The sequence below is a fragment of the Rhinichthys klamathensis genome, unplaced genomic scaffold (assembly GCF_029890125.1).
Source record: "Rhinichthys klamathensis goyatoka isolate OS25496 unplaced genomic scaffold, OSU_Roscu_1.1 h1tg000561l_1, whole genome shotgun sequence".
NCBI classification, from domain to species: Eukaryota; Metazoa; Chordata; class Actinopteri; order Cypriniformes; family Leuciscidae; genus Rhinichthys; species Rhinichthys klamathensis.
The window spans coordinates 78,573-98,840 of record NW_026607027.1 but is presented as its reverse complement, the minus strand read 5'-3'; the positions used below and the strand labels follow the sequence as shown (position 1 = coordinate 98,840).

The window sequence follows — 20,268 nt, the reverse complement described above, 5'->3', positions numbered from 1 at the left end:
GACAATAAAAGATAGTACATAGCCTATTTTGTGAAGCATAACTAAAGGACCATTGCAGGATGACGAGGTATCATGCTGAGCAGGATCATAAAACAGGAAGACAAAACCCAAGCTGATGATGGAAGACTGAAAACGTTACATGGGATATCTACCAGCTGTTTGCGGTTTTCCTCCAGGCATAGTCCAAGAACTCCCAAGAAGGATCCAAACGCCAACTGTAATCAGCAGACAGACATAAATGTAAAAAGAGAAACAAATGATGCAAAATTATCTGGAGAACATTAGCATGACCATACGAGCACTGGGAATCATTATCATGGTTTCAATTCATTTCAAGCTAAATGATTTATGACATTCATTCTATGGGTTTATCAAGCTTATATGACAAGAAAATATGAGGGAAAGTCTGAAATACATAAATATTTCAGCGTTCATGAGATTACATCCTGTTATGGAACATATAACCTTTCCTCAACATCTTGCTAATAGCTAACTGGAAGATCCAATCACTTTGCATGCAAAACTTCATGACCGTCAGCTTATGAAAGCTGACATACTTTAGCTATACTCATAACCCAGGTCTCCAGTAGGGTATCTGCTGGAGTTTCACAGACCAGCCAAGTTCACAGATGGAAAAGAGATGTTTTGGCAACACAGTATGCGGTTTACTTCTCACTGTCAGACTGACTTTATTATCTTATTTTTCCTGCTGTGAACCCATTGATAATATTTGACATTGTATCAACAAGAAGCCTCTTGTTTATAATGTCTGAACAGCCTTGAGCTCACAGATGAAGTCACTAATGCAATTTATTAATTAGGGAAATACAAATTCAGGTATTATAAGGGCCGACACTTCAAGGATTAGTTCACAAAAATGGGGAGAAATTCTGTCCTTATTTTCATGTTTTTCTAAACCCATATGCCACAAAGGAGACATTCTGAATAATTTATAGTTAGATAAAAAGGATCCAAAAGTATAATATATATTTGTATATCAATTCATGGACAATCTCTGTGGGACCTGTCCAACAGGTATTTGTTAGTGAATTGAGGGGTACATGGAAAAATACTGTACAAATGGCCCAAGAAAAGTTTATTTTAAAAAAAGACATAGCATTTCATATTTATATACAAGTTGATCATGTATTATATGTGGCAGTTGGCAACCCTAGCTATAGTCCTAGGTGTCATAATAGGACTACAGATCTTGGATGGGGCTTGAACATTGACTGCCCTGTATGCTATAGGAACCTGTTTTCAACCTGATTCTGATTGAAATGATAAAGTCTTAATTATGTTGGTTCTTGATGGAATGAACAATAACATAGGGTTTTGGTAAATTCAGCTTTAAATGATGGGCCTGAGTGTCATTTACATAAGAATGATAGTAGAAAGAGATGATGATGTTGCTAAGTGTAAGATAATAAAACAGGTCAGAGTACTGAGCCCTGTGGAACTCCAGTGGTGTCACAATCCCAGACTCTGGAAGCTCCCTCTCTCGTCACCAGAGGGCACCCTCACCTGAATATTAATCCCGTTCATTACATTCATCTCTCTCAGCGGGTCTGACGCTAATCACCTTCCACAGCTGTTCCCCATCTTCTGGACTTTATAGTCCTCTCTCTCACTTCATTCCCTGCGAAGTTTTGCATTACCTTTGTGATCATTTCTGAGCGCTCATCTCCTATAATTTGTCTCTCTGGTTTGACCCTGTTTCTGTTCTTTGACTCCTCCAGTTTGCTGCCAGCCCACTTAGACCTTTGCCTGGATTTCTGATTCCGATCTGCCCGCAGCCTGTCTCGACCCTTTGCCAGTATACCCAGACCTCGCCTGCTCGCTGCCTGCATCGACCCTTGCCTGCTCAATGATACACGAGATTCTGGCCTGCTGCTCCCTTGCTTTATCTGCTTTGCACTATTAATAAATCACTAAAAAACTGCACATGGATCTCTCTGTTTCTGATGTCCCGCACCCGCAAGTGGATTGATTGGTGTGGAGATGAAGTTGATCTTTTCCATGATAAGTAAGAAGAAAAATATTTTCAATGTTCGTTGTTTGGCAATTTTTTCCCATGCAGATTTCGCAATGGGTTCAAGTTAGTAACATGGATTCACTACCCTGACCACCAGCAGAAAGCTGCTTGGTTTGAAAGTGACTTCTGTGTGAGCAGTGTATCATACATTGCTACAGTATTGACAAAAGACAATGAACCTTTTTTACCCACAAAATTTCACAGAAATTTCACTAACGTGCTGAGTATGTGACAAAATGATAATTTTCATATTAATGAAATGGGAAATTAAAAGGTTCTTTTCCGTAAATTCTGTAAATTAAGAGAATCAGTGTGTGGGCCTATGTCAAAGCCCAAGAAAATTACACAAACCTACATTACATGCATGTTTGCTATTCTCCAAAAAAAACAATTAAATGCTATTTGTTTGATTTATAGCATTTACTGGAAAACATCATTTTCTCCTAAATTACCATAATTATATCATCTTTCAGCACAGGCTAAGCATTTTGAAAGGGCTGGTGAGATCCAAAATGATTTTATCCAAAACTTAATTTATAAATTGTATTTCAGATAAAACTGTGATACTCCTGCGTCATAGTAGTGTGCGATTTTCTCATGAAAATTTGTCTTGGAAGGTTTGGTTGGTCTTTGTCTTTTTTGGCAACTTCTATTAGTCAAATAGAGTCAGAGCAGTGAATTTGGCTTGGGTTGTTGCGGGAATGACTTCTCCAACCAAAATGTGTGTTTTTCTTGACAGACGACCCTTTTGAAATGTCTACTTTCTTATCAGATTATGGTTTAACTGAATGAGACATATAAGTACATTTTCATATGGCTGGAATTTGGAATGGAATCTTCATTGAGACCAGAATAAACTCTAGTACCCCAGGGTATGTACAAAAATATTCAAGGATGTCAAGAGGTCTTATAGTTAGTCAGAATAGAAATAGAAGATAAAGAAAACAAATTCAAACCAAAAAAACAAACAAACATTGTTTTATAAACATTTAAATATATTTTCTTTTTATTGCATTTACACCCAATATGATTCAAAATGTGATTGATACTTACGATAATCCCGGACATGTATCCTGCGATGCTGACACTCTCAGTGCGTGTGCTGATGTAGATACCCATCACAACAATGAGCAAAGACAGACTTAACATGCCTGAAACCAGCCACTGAGCCTTTCTCCTCCTCATCCTCACTGCATCTACCAGAGAGACAGTGAGAAATACAGTTAAATGAAAAATAATGAAGAAGTTAGCCTATCTTACGAATGATTGCAAATCAACAACATAAACACAGTTTAAATGAGCTAAAATACAACTTTTCTCTCTTGACTGACAAACTAAGTTGGAATAATACATCATTCTCTGCCCATGCATGCACAGGGGAAATTCTTTATATATATTATATTTACATATTGCCAACTGCCAACTATATTTGGTAGCTAAATTATCTCTCAGTGCTACCACTATAAAACTGTTTTGAAAATATTAAACGATTCAAAGGATTTCAGTAGGAATTATGAGATCTATGACACGCATTTTGAATTGCTAGCATTTCAATCTTAACCTTTGAGCATTTGGTGATTTTACAATCATCCTAAATGTCAATGTAGTATGTCATCACATGTCAGTATAGTTTATAGTAGGCTATGTCAAAATTATACCAAATGCTTTATATAATTGAAGCACAACAAAAACATTTCTTTAAATTAGGTCTCACTTTATCTAATTTATTAAATACACCCTTGTTAGATGCTTGTGTATAATCATATCCAATAAGATTATTTCAGACAAATGATAACATTTTCAGAAAGGCAAAGACCATTGAGACAATTATTAATGACAGGTAGCCTACATTTGATTGTCTAATGATTTTAAGGACAGTCAATCGTGAAAATAATTCGTTCCACTTTACCTGAGGTCTCACTTACTTGAGCTGAAGCCAATCAAATAAAGATTATCAAATGTAAGACTGCATGATATTATCTATTAAACTTTACAATAAATGATAAAATACTGAGGGATTTTTTTATTTGCGTATAAAAATGAGTTGTGCAAGTTAACGCAGACCATTCTTTCATATAATAATATTTCAGCCTAAATAAAAAATACTCTCTAATTTTTTTTTCTCCCGCACAATTTATTATATATTTGAAATCCCACACTTACCCACAGCAGTATGTGGAGGAGCGGCGTCGCGAAGGGTCGTTTCCTGTGAGTTTGTCATCTTTATTCGTTAATGTTTATAATCCACTCGATCTCACTCACTGGTATAAATCCGGACTGTGCGCGCCACCGCGACTGCTCGAGCTTTTATACACGTGCCCGCGCACTCCGGGGAATTCAAAGTCGTAAAATTAGAACCTGAAGTTCAACTGAACATCGTCTAACCTGGTATGTGTTACGTGATATTAAAATTTGGGGCAAGACCTTCTATTTGACTTTATGGTTTCTTTGAAACTTCCACAGACATGCAGAATAGATTACTTGCGGGATAGTTGTCACACCTTCCTACAGTGAATAGCCTATTTCTCAAGGAAGATTTTTTTTTTTTGTGACAATGGAATCTGCCACTATTAATCAGGCTTTTCTGGCATATTTAACCGTAAAATAATAATAAAGCTAACACAATTCATGAGACAGCAAAAAAGAAAAAAAAAGAAAAAAAGAGGTATAGCCTATATCGAAGTCTCCATTGTGTTGGCCAATGGAAAAGATTTTTACCATATTTTTACTTAATTCCAACACAAGTAATTTGCCCTAGTTCATATGTGACAACTTGCCCCGACTGTATGCCAGTGTGGTTAATATGAAACAAGTTACGAGCAATAGATGAAAAAGTGTTGCAACCATCCTCGCTCGCTGTCCTCAGTTCTGATTCATGCAGAGGTCACTGGCCTGTGTGAGATCTGAGACGTTGTTTTTGTCTTATGTCAGTGAACCCACACTGACCGATCCTGACTATCCCTGTGAGTTCCAGAGATTAGCTGCAGGCAGAGGAAAAACATCACACACCTATTAAATCATGTATCATTGTGTCAGTTTAAACACCCTGCAGTACGCAGAAGAGATTTATAAAATATGGCAAATAAGGCCAAAAATGAGTGCTATTTGGCAAAGGACATACAAGTAGCAGACTGAATTTAAAGATCTAATTATGTATAGAATCTAAGCTTTTATCACAATATAAAGCCGTTTTTCTCTGCTAACTACACACCTGTCTATGTTATGCACTGCCTAAGAGTGTGTTGAACAGGAATAATTTACAGCCTGGCAGGAATGCAGGATTGTAAATGAATCCCAGCTAGAACAGCATTTGCTACACACTTAACTCCTTAACTAATTTAAACAGGCCAGAAGACAACACAACATGCTGTCAGTTTTCACTTATTTGGAATAAATTTGTTCAGACCTCTAACTGATTTATATTTGAGAAAAAGGCTTTATAGCTAAAAATTGCAGTTTTTAAGTTAATGTGATGTGTGTTCCCACAATACAGAGCAATATTGGTCTTATTACAATATTGGTCTTTTGATATTGTGTATTGGGATGGTGTATACATGTTTGTCTGGGCTCTTATGTGCACGTATGTGTATTTTTTTTTATATATACCTCATTACCATTACCTTAAAAGAATAATATATAGCCTATATACACTCACCGGCCACTTTATTAGGTACACCTGTCCAACTGCTCGTTAACACTTAATTTCTAAGCAGCCAATCACATGGCGGCAACTCAGTGCATTTAGGCATGTAGACATGGTCAAGACAATCTCCTGCAGTTCAAACCAAGCATCAGTATGGGGAAGAAAGTTGATTTGAGTGACTTTGAACGTGGCATGATTGTTGGTGCCAGAAGGGCTGGTCTGAGTATTTCAGAAACTGCTAATCTACTGGGATTTTCACGCACAACCATCTCTAGGGTTTACAGAGAATGGTCCGAAAAAGAAAAAACATCCAGTGAGCGGCAGTTCTGTGGGCGGAAATGCCTTGTTGATGCCAGAGGTCAGAGGAGAATGGCCAGACTGGTTCGAGCTGATAGAAGGGCAACAGTGACTGAAATAACCACTCGTTACAACCGAGGTATGCAGCAAAGCATTTGTGAAGCCACAACACGCACAACCTTGAGGCGGATGGGCTACAACAGCAGAAGACTCCACCGGGTACCACTCATCTCCACTACAAATAGGAAAAAGAGGCTACAATTTGCAAGAGCTCACCAAAATTGAACAGTTGAAGACTGGAAAAATGTTGCCTGGTCTGATGAGTCTCGATTTCTGTTGAGACATTCAGATATTAGAGTCAGAATTTGGCATAAACAGAATGAGAACATGGAACCATCATGCCTTGTTACCACTGTGCAGGCTGGTGGTGGTGGTGTAATGGTGTGGGGGATGTTTTCCTGGCACACTTTAGGCCCCTTAGTGCCAATTGGGCATCGTTTAAATGCCACGGCCTACCTGAGCATTGTTTCTGACCATGTCCATCCCTTTATGGCCACCATGTACCCATCCTCTGATGGCTACTTCCACCATGTCACAAAGCTCTAATCATTTCAAATTGGTTTCTTGAACATGACAATGAGTTTACTGTACTAAAATGGCCTCCACAGTCACCAGATCTCAACCCAATAGAGCATCTTTGGGATGTGGTGGAACGGGAGATTCGCATCATGGATGTGCAGCCGACAAATCTGTGGCAACTGTGTGATGCCATCATGTCAATATGGACCAAACTCCCTGAGGAATGCTTCCAGCACCTTGTTGAATCTATGCCACGAAGAATTGAGGCAGTTCTGAAGGCAAAAGGGGGTCCAACCCGTTACTAGCATGGGGTACCTAATAAAGTGGCCGGTGAGTGTATATATATATATATATATATAGGTATATATATATATATATTCGTATGTTTATTATTTGTAAATTAACCCTCCCCTTCAATGTGTTTCACTTTGTAATGTTCCTTGTTCTTTAAAATGTATTTATTTTTATGTTGGTGTGTTGAAATGTTGATTTTTCTGCCTGTTTATTGGTCTTTGTGAAGTAAATGCTTCAAATTGTCACTTCAAGTTGCAACTAATTTCTAACTGGTTAACCTGACTGTTACATCCTTGTAATAGGCTACATGATGTGATTATTTACATAAAGTTATTACATGTTATTACAATGATCCATGGAAACTGGAAAGTACAAGACAAACATGTGTTTTAGTGCAGTGGTGTAAAGTATTTGAGTAAATGTAATTAGTTACTGTAGCCTACTTAAAGTCCCCCTGTGGTGAAAAAAAAATCAAGCTAATGTTGTTTATGTAGTGTTTTTATGCTTTAAGACAAACCATGTGCAAATTCATAAGTCAACACCATTGCTGAGTATTTTGCAGTGAACCAAAGACAGTTTTTAAAAAGCGGTTTGAAATCACTACATTGAAGCCAATCACATCAAGTTGTGATCATTAACGAGTGGATCTCTGAGCTGGTGCGGATGAGTGGGGGAGGAGCTAATTTGCATATTCATAGAACTTGTCAACAAGCCTACTTTACACCAGTGAGAGTAGCTGATTTGACGCGCCCAGATTGTTTTATTTTATTTTACAAAAGCACAACGTTTTCTTGTTATTGTGAGTTTACACAAATAAAAGTAGTTGTGACTGATGCATTATTCTTTTCTGTATGGCCAGAAATGATGGAGTATTTTAAGTTGTTTCCACTGTTAATAGGAAAATGCAAGTAATCGCGCCGGCGCCTCCATGTCATGCAGTGCGCGCTTCACACTCCGCACAAACACTTGGATATGAGCCTAATAACAGCGAACAATTATCTAGGTTAATGTAAGAGCGAGTGGCCATGCCAGACGGATAAGTCCTTTTCATGTTTAACAAATCAAATCATGCATTTTCTACCTACCGCAAATAACCTACCCTGATAGCACACGTACATCACAGAGACGTCTATTTGATGTGTGTTTATATCTGGAAGACATATTTTTTAGAGTGTTTGCTCATCTGCAATACGTCTATAGGACGTTTCCTGTCAGATGTCAAATAGACGTATAGAAGATGTCTTTAAGATGTAATGATTTAGAATGTATGTTAAACTGACATCTTCATGACATGAACAATTTCAATCTGGCTTTCGTCCCCACCATAGCACTGAGACTGCTCTTGTCAGAATAACCAGTGATCTACTGTTGGCAGCTGACTCTGGGCTTTTATCCATACTAGTCCTTCTTGACTTATGCGCTGCCTTTGATACTGTCTCACATAAGATACTTCTTGACAGATTAGCTTCTATTGGTATTTCTGGCACTGCTCTGTCTTGGTTTATATTTTCGAAAACCTTTTAATTGAATACGTTGATTGCGTCCAGATAGTAATTAATAATATCACGCGGATTGCATACTTCCACTTGCGTAATATTAACCGTCTCCATCCCTTTCTTTCAAATAATAATACTGCAGTTCTTATTCACGCACTGGTCACTTCACGTATAGACTATTGTAACGCTCTTCCCAGGTGAAAAAAAAGTGTACTTGAGTGCACTAAAAAAACACTTAAATACAAGAAAGTATATTTGTAGTACATTCTCACTTTTTGTGCTAAAGAAAACTGTAAAAATTATGCACTATAAATACACTAATTAAAAGTATATTTTTACTTAAGTAGTACTTAAGTGTAATTGCGAAAGTATATTAAATACCATTGATATTTTAAATGTATTTTTAGTGCAATTTTTTTGCATTTTAATATATTTCTAACAAGTATACTAGAAGTGCATTGGTAATAAATATATGCTTAATTACACTTTTAAGAAATATGCTAAACACAAGCATAATTTTAATATATTTCTAACAAATGCACTATAAGTACATTGGTAATAAATATATGCTTAATTATACTTTTAAGAAATATGCTAAACAAGCATAATTTTAATATATTTCTAACAAATGCACTAATACATATATGCTTAATTATACTTTTAAGAAATATGCTAAACATAATCATACAATTTTTGTGAAGTTTTATTGTATTTAAAGAAAACATACTTATGTTGCTCTTTGTGTAAGAACATAGCAAAATGGTTAAGCTTTTAGTATGTTTAAAGTACTTTTTAAACACTTAGGCCTACTGCAGTATATTTTAATAGTTATATATTTATAATTTTAATATTTTTGGGGGAAAATTACATTTATAATGTACCAACTTATAATGTATTATAAACATTTGTCAACTATTATTAAGCATTGCAATAAGCCTACTTAAAATTAATATTGTTCACTTTTACTTGATTAAAGGCTACTTAAAAGGCTGTTGTCCATTACATTTATACTACTGAAATTCCCACAAGGATTTTAACATCATATTATTTGAAATGCATCATAGATACATTTTCCAAAGATGTTTAAATGGTTTCATAAAAGATGTTGTACTTGTTTAAATTTGAACAATTTGCATAACACCTGTGACTAGTCCTGATTGGTTCCAGAGCCGTTGAACGGCTGTGATTGGTTCTTATGATTATGAGCTCATTTCACTCGAGCTTCAGTTGCTGTGCGTATGTTCCTTGAATGTGATTAGATTTAGAAGTCTACATTTAAACTGTTAAAGTATAATAGCGATCGTGTTTCTTTGGAGGAAACCACGCGATTCATATGTAGTAGGTGATGTTTTTTTGCGATTAACTTTTTCAAACGTGAACAGTTTTGGTGAATCGTTTATCGGAGGGATATAAATCTCTCGGGTTTCATTACAATATCTCAGTTTTTCTTTCGAAGATTAACGGAATTCTTTAGTAATGTAGCCATCCTTTACATTACAAATCAGATATGATGATACACGGACTGTGAAAAGGGTCTCTTAGCCAATATTTGCCTTTATTACCCTTGTTAGAAAATGCAATAACGAAAGGTTTGTGTCGTGGAAAAAAACACTGTTGTTATTTTATTTTATTTTTTTTTTTTATTTTTTTTTTCTAAGGTTTGTTTGGGAAAGGATTGTAAAATTTAAAAAAGAAAAGAAAATCGTGTTTTGTTCATATTTAAGATACGTAGGCCTACTGCTGTAGTTTAATAATTTTAGTTTAAGCTTGCCACTTGTGTTCTTTTTCCCCCGCCTCTACTATAAGGTCTGTTTGGACTTGTTCGTGAATAACGTCTCAAAAAATTAAAGTGTTTTTCAAGAAAGCGATGCTGTTTGTTTGTACATTACATAGCCTACCTGTGCTGTATTGTGTGGTATCCTTTTAAACTATGGGTGTTTACATTTACATGAATTACATTTACTTTTATCAAATATAATTTTATCAAGTATAATTTTAGCATAAATGAGGCAGAAAATGCTACTGATAACACAGTAATAGTGTACTTGACTACTTTTTAAATAAACCATTATTTAATTGTTTTATAAAGGTACTGTTAACATAGTTAAAATATATTTGAAATAAATTATTTACTATATAAAAAATATGTGAGCAATACATAAATATGATTTGTATATATTATATATTCTTATATTTTAAATAATTTATAAGTGTATTTAAAAATGCATTAAAGATGGATTCAATTGTACTAAAAGGGATAAAAAAAAAAAAAAAATTAAAGCTGAAATAGTATGTTAAAAGCATATTTTAGTTAATCTTCAGTGTGTGTCAAAATAGCACAGTTGAGTACACTTAGTTGATCTTAAGTTTATCTTAAGAAGTACTAAAGTTAAGCTTTTAGTATATTAAGTACAAAATTAGTGCGCGAAAATTAGGGGTGCACGATTCAGAAAATGTCACGATTCGATTCGATACCGATTTTTTGTCTCAAGATTCGATTCAAAATCGATTTTCGATTCAAAAACGATTCTCGATTCAAAAAACGATTCGCAGTATATAAATGTAGTTTACTTTTTCCTATGTGATTGATTGCAGTAGACACAATTTAAAAAAAAACAAAAAAACAAATTAAATGTAGTTTGATATTACTTTATGTCTTCATACAAAAATAAAAACTTTTGCAACTAAAAAGTGCACAGTGCCAAGCTTTGGCCAGCTTTCAAATACATTTAATTCAAGTTTAAAATAAAACTTAAATAAAAAGTTTTTACATTTAGCTTTAAAGTGCTGTAGTCAGATCAAACAAACAATTAGGCTAAATGTGGTTTAATAAGCACTACTTCAGCTACCAGGCTGACTGTTGAAATGTGAACTCGACTGGGCACATTGAACTTCCTAAAAATATACTAATGTCATAGAACCCTTGCGAAATAATTTTAAATAGATTTTAAAAAGCCACCACTACTGGTAACATCTATGGTTAGATTGATTTGTTTAGATCCAGTGAAGTCGTTCATAGGCGTAATTTGCGGGTATCTCCAGTTAACTAGCAGATCATTCATTTAGTTCGCTATTAAATAAGAGATCTGTTGTTTTTGAATTCAAGCTGAGCGCTGACAGCGCTCGTTGCCGCTGCTATCAGTGTCATGGATACAGTGTTCTCTGTGGCTCGCGCAGTCTTCACTCGGACGCGCGCTTCATATCGCCGTTGTGATTCCGGTGAAATCTCAAAATAAAATGCACACAAACGTGATGAACATATTCGGTTTTGATGAGAGAGAGAAAAAACTATACGAGTGCGGTTTAGAACCCGTAACCTCTGACACGCTTGGCAAAAGATCTACAGACCATTAAGAACTCAAACATAATCTGCGGATCGATGCATTTATTTACGGGTTGAGCAGAGAGCCTGCACAGTTTGACCAGCGGGCGGCAAGAACTTGCAATGTAACTATTTATCAGACCGGCCCTCGCAGCCTCGAAACACTACCGAACCACCGGTAAAAGTCCCGACTCACCCGATTGCCACTCCGCCCGTGCACGCCATAAAATTTTTAAAAAAAATGAATCGATTTTTGGAATTCTATGAATCGATTCTGAATCGGTAAAGATTGAATCGCGATTCAAATGTGAATCGATTTTTTTGCACACCCCTAGCGAAAATAGAGCACTTTAAGTACATTATGGAAGTGTACTAAGTGCACTTAATGTATTTTAGTGTACTTTTTTGACAAAGAAATACACCTTAAGTATAATAATATAATATATTTTATTTGTAATGCGCCTTTCTCAGACTCAAAGCGCTACAGTACAGAACAAAACAATCAAACATGAGGATAAAATAAATAAAGAAATAGTAAAAAGAAGTACAACAAAATAATACAATTATAAATTGAAAGCTTGACTAAAAAGATATGTCTTAAGAAGTTTCTTAAAACAATCCAGAGAATCAGCATCCCTAATAGTTGTAGGTAATGTGTTCCATAATTTTGGTGCGTTGTAGGAAAAGGCCCTTCCCCCCATGGTTTTTAATTTACAACGAGGCTGCCACAGAGAAAGAGAGCCAGCAGAACGGAGAGAGCGAGCGGGAATGGATGGAGAAACTAAATCACAGATGTAATCTGGAGCCAACCCATGTACTGCTCTATAGGTTAAAATCAAGGTTTTAAAATCAATACGTAGCTGAACTGGAAGCCAATGCAGTTGCTGGAGCACAGGTGTAATGTATTGGCGTGAGGATGTATGAGTCAAGACACGTGCGGCCGAGTTTTGTATATATTGCAACCTCCTAATAGAATTTGCTGGTAAACCCGCAAAGAGAGAGTTACAGTAATCAAGCCTCGATGTGATGAAGGCATGGATAAGCCTCTCTGCATCAGGCCTAGAGAGAAATGGTCTAATACGTGCAATGTTCCTCAGATGGAAAAAAGCAACTTTCGTTATGTTTTTAAAATGTGAATTAAAAGTTAACTGGGCATCAAAAATCACACCCAGATTACGCACCTGGTCAGAAGGGGACAATTGGGTATTGTCAACTGAAGGTTTAAAATCCTTACATTTACTGACATTAATTGGAGTGCCAATTAATAAGATTTCAGTTTTGGAGCAGTTTAATTTTAGAAAGTTTAGTTTCATCCATGCTTTAATTTCCAACAAACAGTCAGAAAGTTTTGAAGAGGAATAATTAAGATCAGGCTGAGAGCTGATATAAATCTGGGTGTCGTCCGCATAACAGTGGAAGCTCAGGCCATACCTCCGAATGATCTGCCCAAGAGGTAGCATATAAATACTAAATAAAACAGGACCCAAAACTGACCCCTGAGGGACACCCTGACATAGAGGCACAGTCTGCGATCTGTTAGAACCCAGGTAGACAAATTGGGAACGATTTGAGAGGTAGGATTTAAACCAGTTTAACACAGTTCCAGACAGACCGGTCCACATATGCAATCTGTCCAATAATATGCTGTGACATATGGTATCAAATGCAGCCTTAAGGTCTAATAAAACCAAAATGCCACAAGCCCCAGAGTCAGCTATAACGAGGAGGTCATTCAGGACCCTGACTAGAGCGGTCTCTGTACTGTGGCCAGATCTAAACCCGGATTGAAAAGGTTCTAGTATGCTGTACGTAGAAAGATGAGTATGGAGTTGCCCAACAACCACACGCTCAAGTACTTTTGCCAGGAAAGGTAAATTGGAGATGGGTCGATAATTTGACATATCGGTGATATCACTCCCAGGCTTTTTAAGAACTGGTGTAACTGCAGCCATTTTTAAAGCAGAAGAGACATTCCCTGTGTTGAGTGAGGTATTGACAATAGCAGTGATGTGGGGCACAATGACAGGCAGACAGTTTTTCAAAACAGTCGTAGGTAGTGGATCAAGTATGCAAGTAGTAGAATTCATTGACAAAACAAGTTTAGAAATAAAATCAAAATCAACAGTACTGAAACTTGAAAAAGCGAGACCAGAGAGATTAGGAGGATGCACCTCAACAAACTCAAAAGCATCCTCACAGGCAATAGCGTTATAGATATTCTCAATCTTAGATGAAAAATAATTGAGAAATGCATTACACTGCTCAGTGGAAGGACAGTTAAAGTTACTGGGAGATTTAATTAGATTATTGACTGTTCTAAACAAAACTCTGGGATTTGAGATGTTACTACTAATAATTGTAGAATAATATGCCACTTTTGCAGCTTTGAGAGCATTATGATACTCAATCTGATGCTGATCAAACATTAGTCTATGAACTGTGAGGCCTGATTTTTTATATTTCCGTTCCAACCGCCTGCCTATCGCCTTCAACTTGCGCAACTCAGATGTATACCAGGGAGATGACCTCTTAAAAGAAACAACACGTTCTTTTAGAGGGGCAAACTCATCCAGAATAGATGTAAAAGCAGCATTGTACTGGTCAACAGAGGCCGCAACAGGTAAATCACCCATAGATTGACTAAGGCGATCAAGATCAATATCACTGATTTTCCTAAAACAGATAAGACGTTCTTTCACTGTCTGTAAAGATGGAGGAGTTAGATTGAACGTGAGGAGCTTGTGATCACTTATACATACATCAGTACACTCAAGAGGATCAATAAGTACTCCTGAAGTGCAAACCAGATCTAATACATGTCCGTGTTTCTGTGTCGGAAAGTTGACATGCTGAGTGAAGTTGAAACAATCTAGTATATCCATGAAACAGACAGCATTATTGCAAGCCATATTGTCGACATGAATATTAAAATCACCAGTTAAAAGAGTAACTGGACAGAGTGCACTGGCAAGTGTTAAACACTCAGTAAATTCAGAGAAAAATGCTGAGTTAGGTTTGGGAGGACGATAGATATTTAAAACAATAACTGATGAGAGACCATTCAACTTAAAGGCCAGGCATTCAAATGATGAAAAGCACGGCAATGAAACCTCAGTTACTGCAACATCAGATCTGTAAATGACAGCAAGACCGCCACCTCTACCGGTAGAGCGCGGCCGATCAAGATAAGTGTAGCCAGGCAGAGCACACATATTTAGATTGAAATAGTCATTTGGCTGATGCCACGTTTCACAAAGGCAGAGAAAGTCCAGTTTTTTGTCCAAAACAATGTCACAAAGTAAAGCCGCTTTGTTGTTCATAGAGCGAGTGTTCAGATGTGCAAACCTGATTGTGTCAAGGCGGACACAGCTGGATGGGGTAGACTTCTGAAGGTAGGAAAAGTCAGCAGGGCAGACATGACGCAAAGATAAATGGCGGCGATCCAAACTCCTTGTTGACCAGACTGTGTCTATACCGGCTCCGCTTGAATGCAGATTCCGGCGGGAGCCGCGATGAACGTACTTTGGCCGGCGGAGAAGTTGTAGCGATCGCAGTTTTTCCCTAACACCAGTGGCAGGGGGCGCCGAATGACCAAGCTGTAAAAGTTCCATGGCAGAGTATTTCAGCATAGTGCAGTCCGGGAAGTTAAAATTAATCTTGCCGTAAACTCCAAATAATGCCAGAATAAAAACAAATAAAATCCAGCAAAGCCGCATATTAGCAGCAGGTAACGTCAGCCGATATAAAACCAGTCAACAAACAACAAACAGTTTAGCGCGCTGATGGAGAAGCGGCAGCCAGTTGCGCCAGCGTCCTCTCGTCAAATATCTAAAATATCTAATAATATATACACTCACCGGCCACTTTATTAGGTACCCCATGCTAGTAACGGGTTGGACCCCCTTTTGCCTTCAGAACTGCCTCAATTCTTCGTGGCATAGATTCAACAAGGTGCTGGAAGCATTCCTCAGGGAGTTTGGTCCATATTGACATGATGGCATCACACAGTTGCCGCAGATTTGTTGGCTGCACATCCATGATGCGAATCTCCCGTTCCACCACATCCCAAAGATGCTCTATTGGGTTGAGATCTGGTGACTGTGGAGGCCATTTTAGTACAGTGAACTCATTGTCATGTTCAAGAAACCAATTTGAAATGATTAGAGCTTTGTGACATGGTGGAAGTAGCAATCAGAGGATGGGTACATGGTGGCCATAAAGGGATGGACATGGTCAGAAACAATGCTCAGGTAGGCCGTGGCATTTAAACGATGCCCAATTGGCACTAAGGGGCCTAAAGTGTGCCAGGAAAACATCCCCCACACCATTACACCACCACCACCAGCCTGCACAGTGGTAACAAGGCATGATGGTTCCATGTTCTCATTCTGTTTACGCCAAATTCTGACTCTAACATCTGAATGTCTCAACAGAAATCGAGACTCATCAGACCAGGCAACATTTTTCCAGTCTTCAACTGTTCAATTTTGGTGAGCTCTTGCAAATTGTAGCCTCTTTTTCCTGGAGATGAGTGGTACCCGGTGGAGTCTTCTGCTGTTGTAGCCCATCCGCCTCAAAGTTGTGCGTGTTGGGGCTTCACAAATGCTTTGCTGCATACCTCGGTTGTAACGAGTGGTTATTTCAGTCACTGTTGCCCTTCTATCAGCTCGAACCAGTCTGGCCATTCTCCTCTGACCTCTGGCATCAACAAGGCATTTCCGCCCACAGAACTGCCGCTCACTGGATGTTTTTTCTTTTTCGGACCATTCTCTGTAAACCCTAGAGATGGTTGTGCGTGAAAATCCCAGTAGATTAGCAGTTTCTGAAATACTCAGACCAGCCCTTCTGGCACCAACAATCATGCCACGTTCAAAGTCACTCAAATCAACTTTCTTCCCCATACTGATGCTCGGTTTGAACTGCAGGAGATTGTCTTGACCATGTCTACATGCCTAAATGCACTGAGTTGCCGCCATGTGATTGGCTGCTTAGAAATTAAGTCTTAACGAGCAGTTGGACAGGTGTACCTAATAAAGTGGCCGGTGAGTGTATATATTTATAATATATCATTATTATATTTTAAATAATTTATTTGTACAATTAAAATGCATTAAAAATGGGTTTTAGATATACTAAAAGTGTTAACAAAATACTTTTTTTTTTTAAAGGTTGAAATGGTATATTAAAAATATATTTAAGTTCATCTTCAGTGTGTGTCAAAATAGCACAGTTGAGTACACTTAGTTGATCTTAAGTTTATCTTAAGAAGTACTAAAGTTAAGCTTTTAGTATATTAAGTACAAAATTAGTGCGCGAAAATAGAGCACTTTAAGTACATTATGGAAGTGTACTAAGTGCACTTAAATAATGTATTTTAGTGTACTTTTTTGACAAAGAAATACACCTTAAGTATAATATATATGTATTTATAATATATCATTATTATATTTTAAATAATTTATTAGTACAATTAAAATGCATTAAAAATGGGTTTCAGATATACTAAAAGTGGTAACAAAATACTTTTTTTTAAAGGTTGAAATAGTATAGTAAAAATATATTTAAGTTCATCTTCAGTGTGTGTCAAAATAGCACAGTTGAGTACACTTAGTTGATCTTAAGTTTATCTTAAGAAGTACTAAAGTTAAGCTTTAGTATATTAAGTACAAAATTAGTGCGCGAAAATAGAGCACTTTAAGTACATTATGGAAGTGTACTAAGTGCACTTAAATAAAATGTATTTTAGTGAACTTTTTTTTCACCTGGGTTCTCACAGGTGTTCCCTCCAAATTGCTACATAAGCTTCAGTTGGTTCAGAATTCTGCAACTCGTGTTCAATCTAGAACACCTTATACTGAGCACATTTGCCAGTTCTTCAGCAATTGCACTGGCTTCCAGTAAAGTATAGAGTTGAATTCAAGATCCTGCTACTTACTTATAAGGCACTCCATAATCTTGCACCCTATTACCTTTCACAACTTCTCCATGTTTACACTCCTTCACGTGCTCTCAGATCTTCATCTTCAATTTCTCTTGTGGTACCTCGGATTCTACTTACTACCGTGGGTGCCAGATCTTTTAGTTATGCTGCCCCCCGCCTATGGAACTCTCTTCCCCTTGATGTTCGCAATAGCGACTGCTTGTTGACTTTTAAAACGCGTCTTAAGACATATCTTTTTATACAAGCTTTTTTATAACATGTTGTATTGAGTTTTTAATGCACTACAGTCCCTGACAAAAGTCTTGTCGCTTATACAAATTGACCTGAAGTGCCGCTGAAATATATTTCTAATCAAGATTTTTTTACAAGAAATGGCTCATTTTAATCCCAACAGCTTTTGTAATAATGTTTCAGTGCAAAACGAAACTGTCAAAAAGCATTCTAATATTCACAGCTTGGTAAAGCCCATTGAGTCAATTTTTGCAAAGACATAAGTGTTGTCGCCTTGTCATATGAGCTTCACTTGTGACGAATAATGGATCAATTAGGTCTCATGTGTGTATAAAAACAACCCAAGTACACTAGACCTTCACATCAACTGCAACTAGATCTTTGCAAACATGCCTAAGATTCACCCTGAGACTAAAGTTTTGATTATCAAGAGGCTGAAGACCAGATCCACTGCTGATGTGGCAGACACCTTCAATGTGTCTCAGCGTCAAGTACAGAGGATTAAAAAAACATCTGAAGACACTGGAGACATTTTTGACAAGCCCAGGTCAGGCAGACCCCGCAAGACAACTGCTCGAGAGGACCGTTTGTTGGCTCGAAAATCCAAGGCCAGCCCATTTTCCACTGCAGCAGAGCTCCACGAGACCTGGTCACCTGAAGTCCCTGTGTCAACCAGAACAGTTTGTCGGATTCTGTCTCGAAATGGCCTCCATGGTCGAATCAGTGCCCAGAAGCCAGCACTAAACAAAAGACAATTGAAAAACCGTGTGGCATTTGCCAAGGCCCACAGCCTGCTAAAAGGATGGATGCTGGAAAAGTGGAAGGTGGATTTTTCAGATGAATCTTCTGTTGAATTACACCACAGTCGCCGCAAATATTGCAGGAGACCTACTGGAGTCTGCATGGATCCGAGATTCACCCAGAAAACAGTGAAGTTTGGTGGCGGAAAAAGCATGGTCTGGGGTTACATCCAGTATGGGGGTGTGTAACATCAATAGTCTAAAATACCAAGAAATCTTAGCTACCTCTTATATTCCCAACCATAAAAGAGGCCAAACTCTGCAGCAGGATGGTGCTCCATCTCATACTTCCATCTCCACATCAAAGTTCCTCAAGGCGAAGAAGATCAAGATGCTCCAGGATTGGCCAGCCCAGTCACCAGACATGAACATCATTGAGCATATGTGGGGTAGGATGAAAGAGGAAGCATGGAAGACGAAACCAAAGAATATTGATGAACTCTGGGAGGCATGCAAGACTGCTTTATTTGCAACATGACATCATGACTTTGCGTAAACATACACGCCACTTTCAATTCAAGTGGCGTGTTATCTATACGCATTTTGAAATATCCGCGTGTATGTCCACGCCGAAATCTTTTGCGTGTATGTCTACGCCATTAAATGTCCGAGTGATTCCGCGTGTATGTCTACGCCGTTAAATGTCCGAGCGAAACGAAGCAAAATCTATATCTACATCTGTGGAGCGATATTTCTTTTCCTAGGATGGTAGGAGAAGACTCATAAATGGTATTAACCCCAGTGACGGGTAGGTTTAGGGACGGGGTTGGGGTAGGTCATATATTTATATATGCATAATACAGTAATATAACGTTAAGTCAAAGGCGTTGATAAACACGCTGAAAAGCGATTATGCGTGTTGATAGCACGCCAAAAATGGAAATACGAATTGGCGTGTCATACATACGCCATTTCATGAGATCAGTCTGTTTATTTGCTATTCCTGATGACTTCATCAATAAATTGTATGAATCCTTGCCAAACCGCATGGATGCAGTCCTTCAAGCTCATGGAAGTCATACAAGATATTAAATTTGGATCTCACAGCACCACTACTTAATTTGCTGACATATTTTTGTATTTGCAGTAAATTTGTTCAATTTCTGTATAGGCGACAAAACTTTTGTCTTGCCAAAATTTGACCTTTCTGTCTTGTTTAAATGATAAATATTTTTTCAGTGTAACTAATTTATTTCAGTGCATTAAACATCATTTGGGAGGGTTTTAGCTTTTCATATGAGCTATTTCTAACACCAATTGATTAATTAAAAGTCAGATTAATAGCAGGTGTTTCTACAAAATAGATAAGCGACAAGACTTTTGTCAGGGACTGTATATTTGTATGCATGTTTGTTGTGTGTATTGTCTTATGCAGTGACCTGTTTATTACTTGTGAGGTGACCTTGGGTGTCATAAAAGGCGCCATTAAATAAAATGCATTATTATTATTATCTTAAAGAGGTCTATCAGTTAGTAAACAGCAGATGCTTTCCAGATGAAGTGATCTTTAACAGACATCTTGCAGACATACATGTGCTATCTGGGTAAGCGCTGCTCCAGTTTGAAAAAGGCTGACGGTAAAAGCAATGCATAACCAGCGTAACGAGAAAGGGGCCCCACTAAGGGGGAT

The 20,268-nt window shown here is 37.5% G+C and overlaps 1 protein-coding gene across 1 annotated transcript in view; it reads right to left on the bottom strand.

Annotated features, from left to right (window-relative positions):
- The window catches only part of LOC130073787 (transmembrane protein 255B), a 53,594-nt gene extending 49,253 nt beyond the window's left edge, over positions 1–4,341 (bottom strand). Inside the window, exons 1-3 of the mRNA XM_056239405.1 lie at positions 4,199–4,341; positions 3,089–3,231; positions 153–215 (exon numbers count right to left, since the gene is read on the bottom strand). Of these exons, the coding sequence (XP_056095380.1) occupies positions 153–215; positions 3,089–3,231; positions 4,199–4,256 (264 nt within the window). The 5' untranslated portion in view covers positions 4,257–4,341. The remainder of the gene's footprint in view (positions 1–152; positions 216–3,088; positions 3,232–4,198) is intronic.
- Between the last annotated feature and the right edge of the window lie 15,927 nt (positions 4,342–20,268).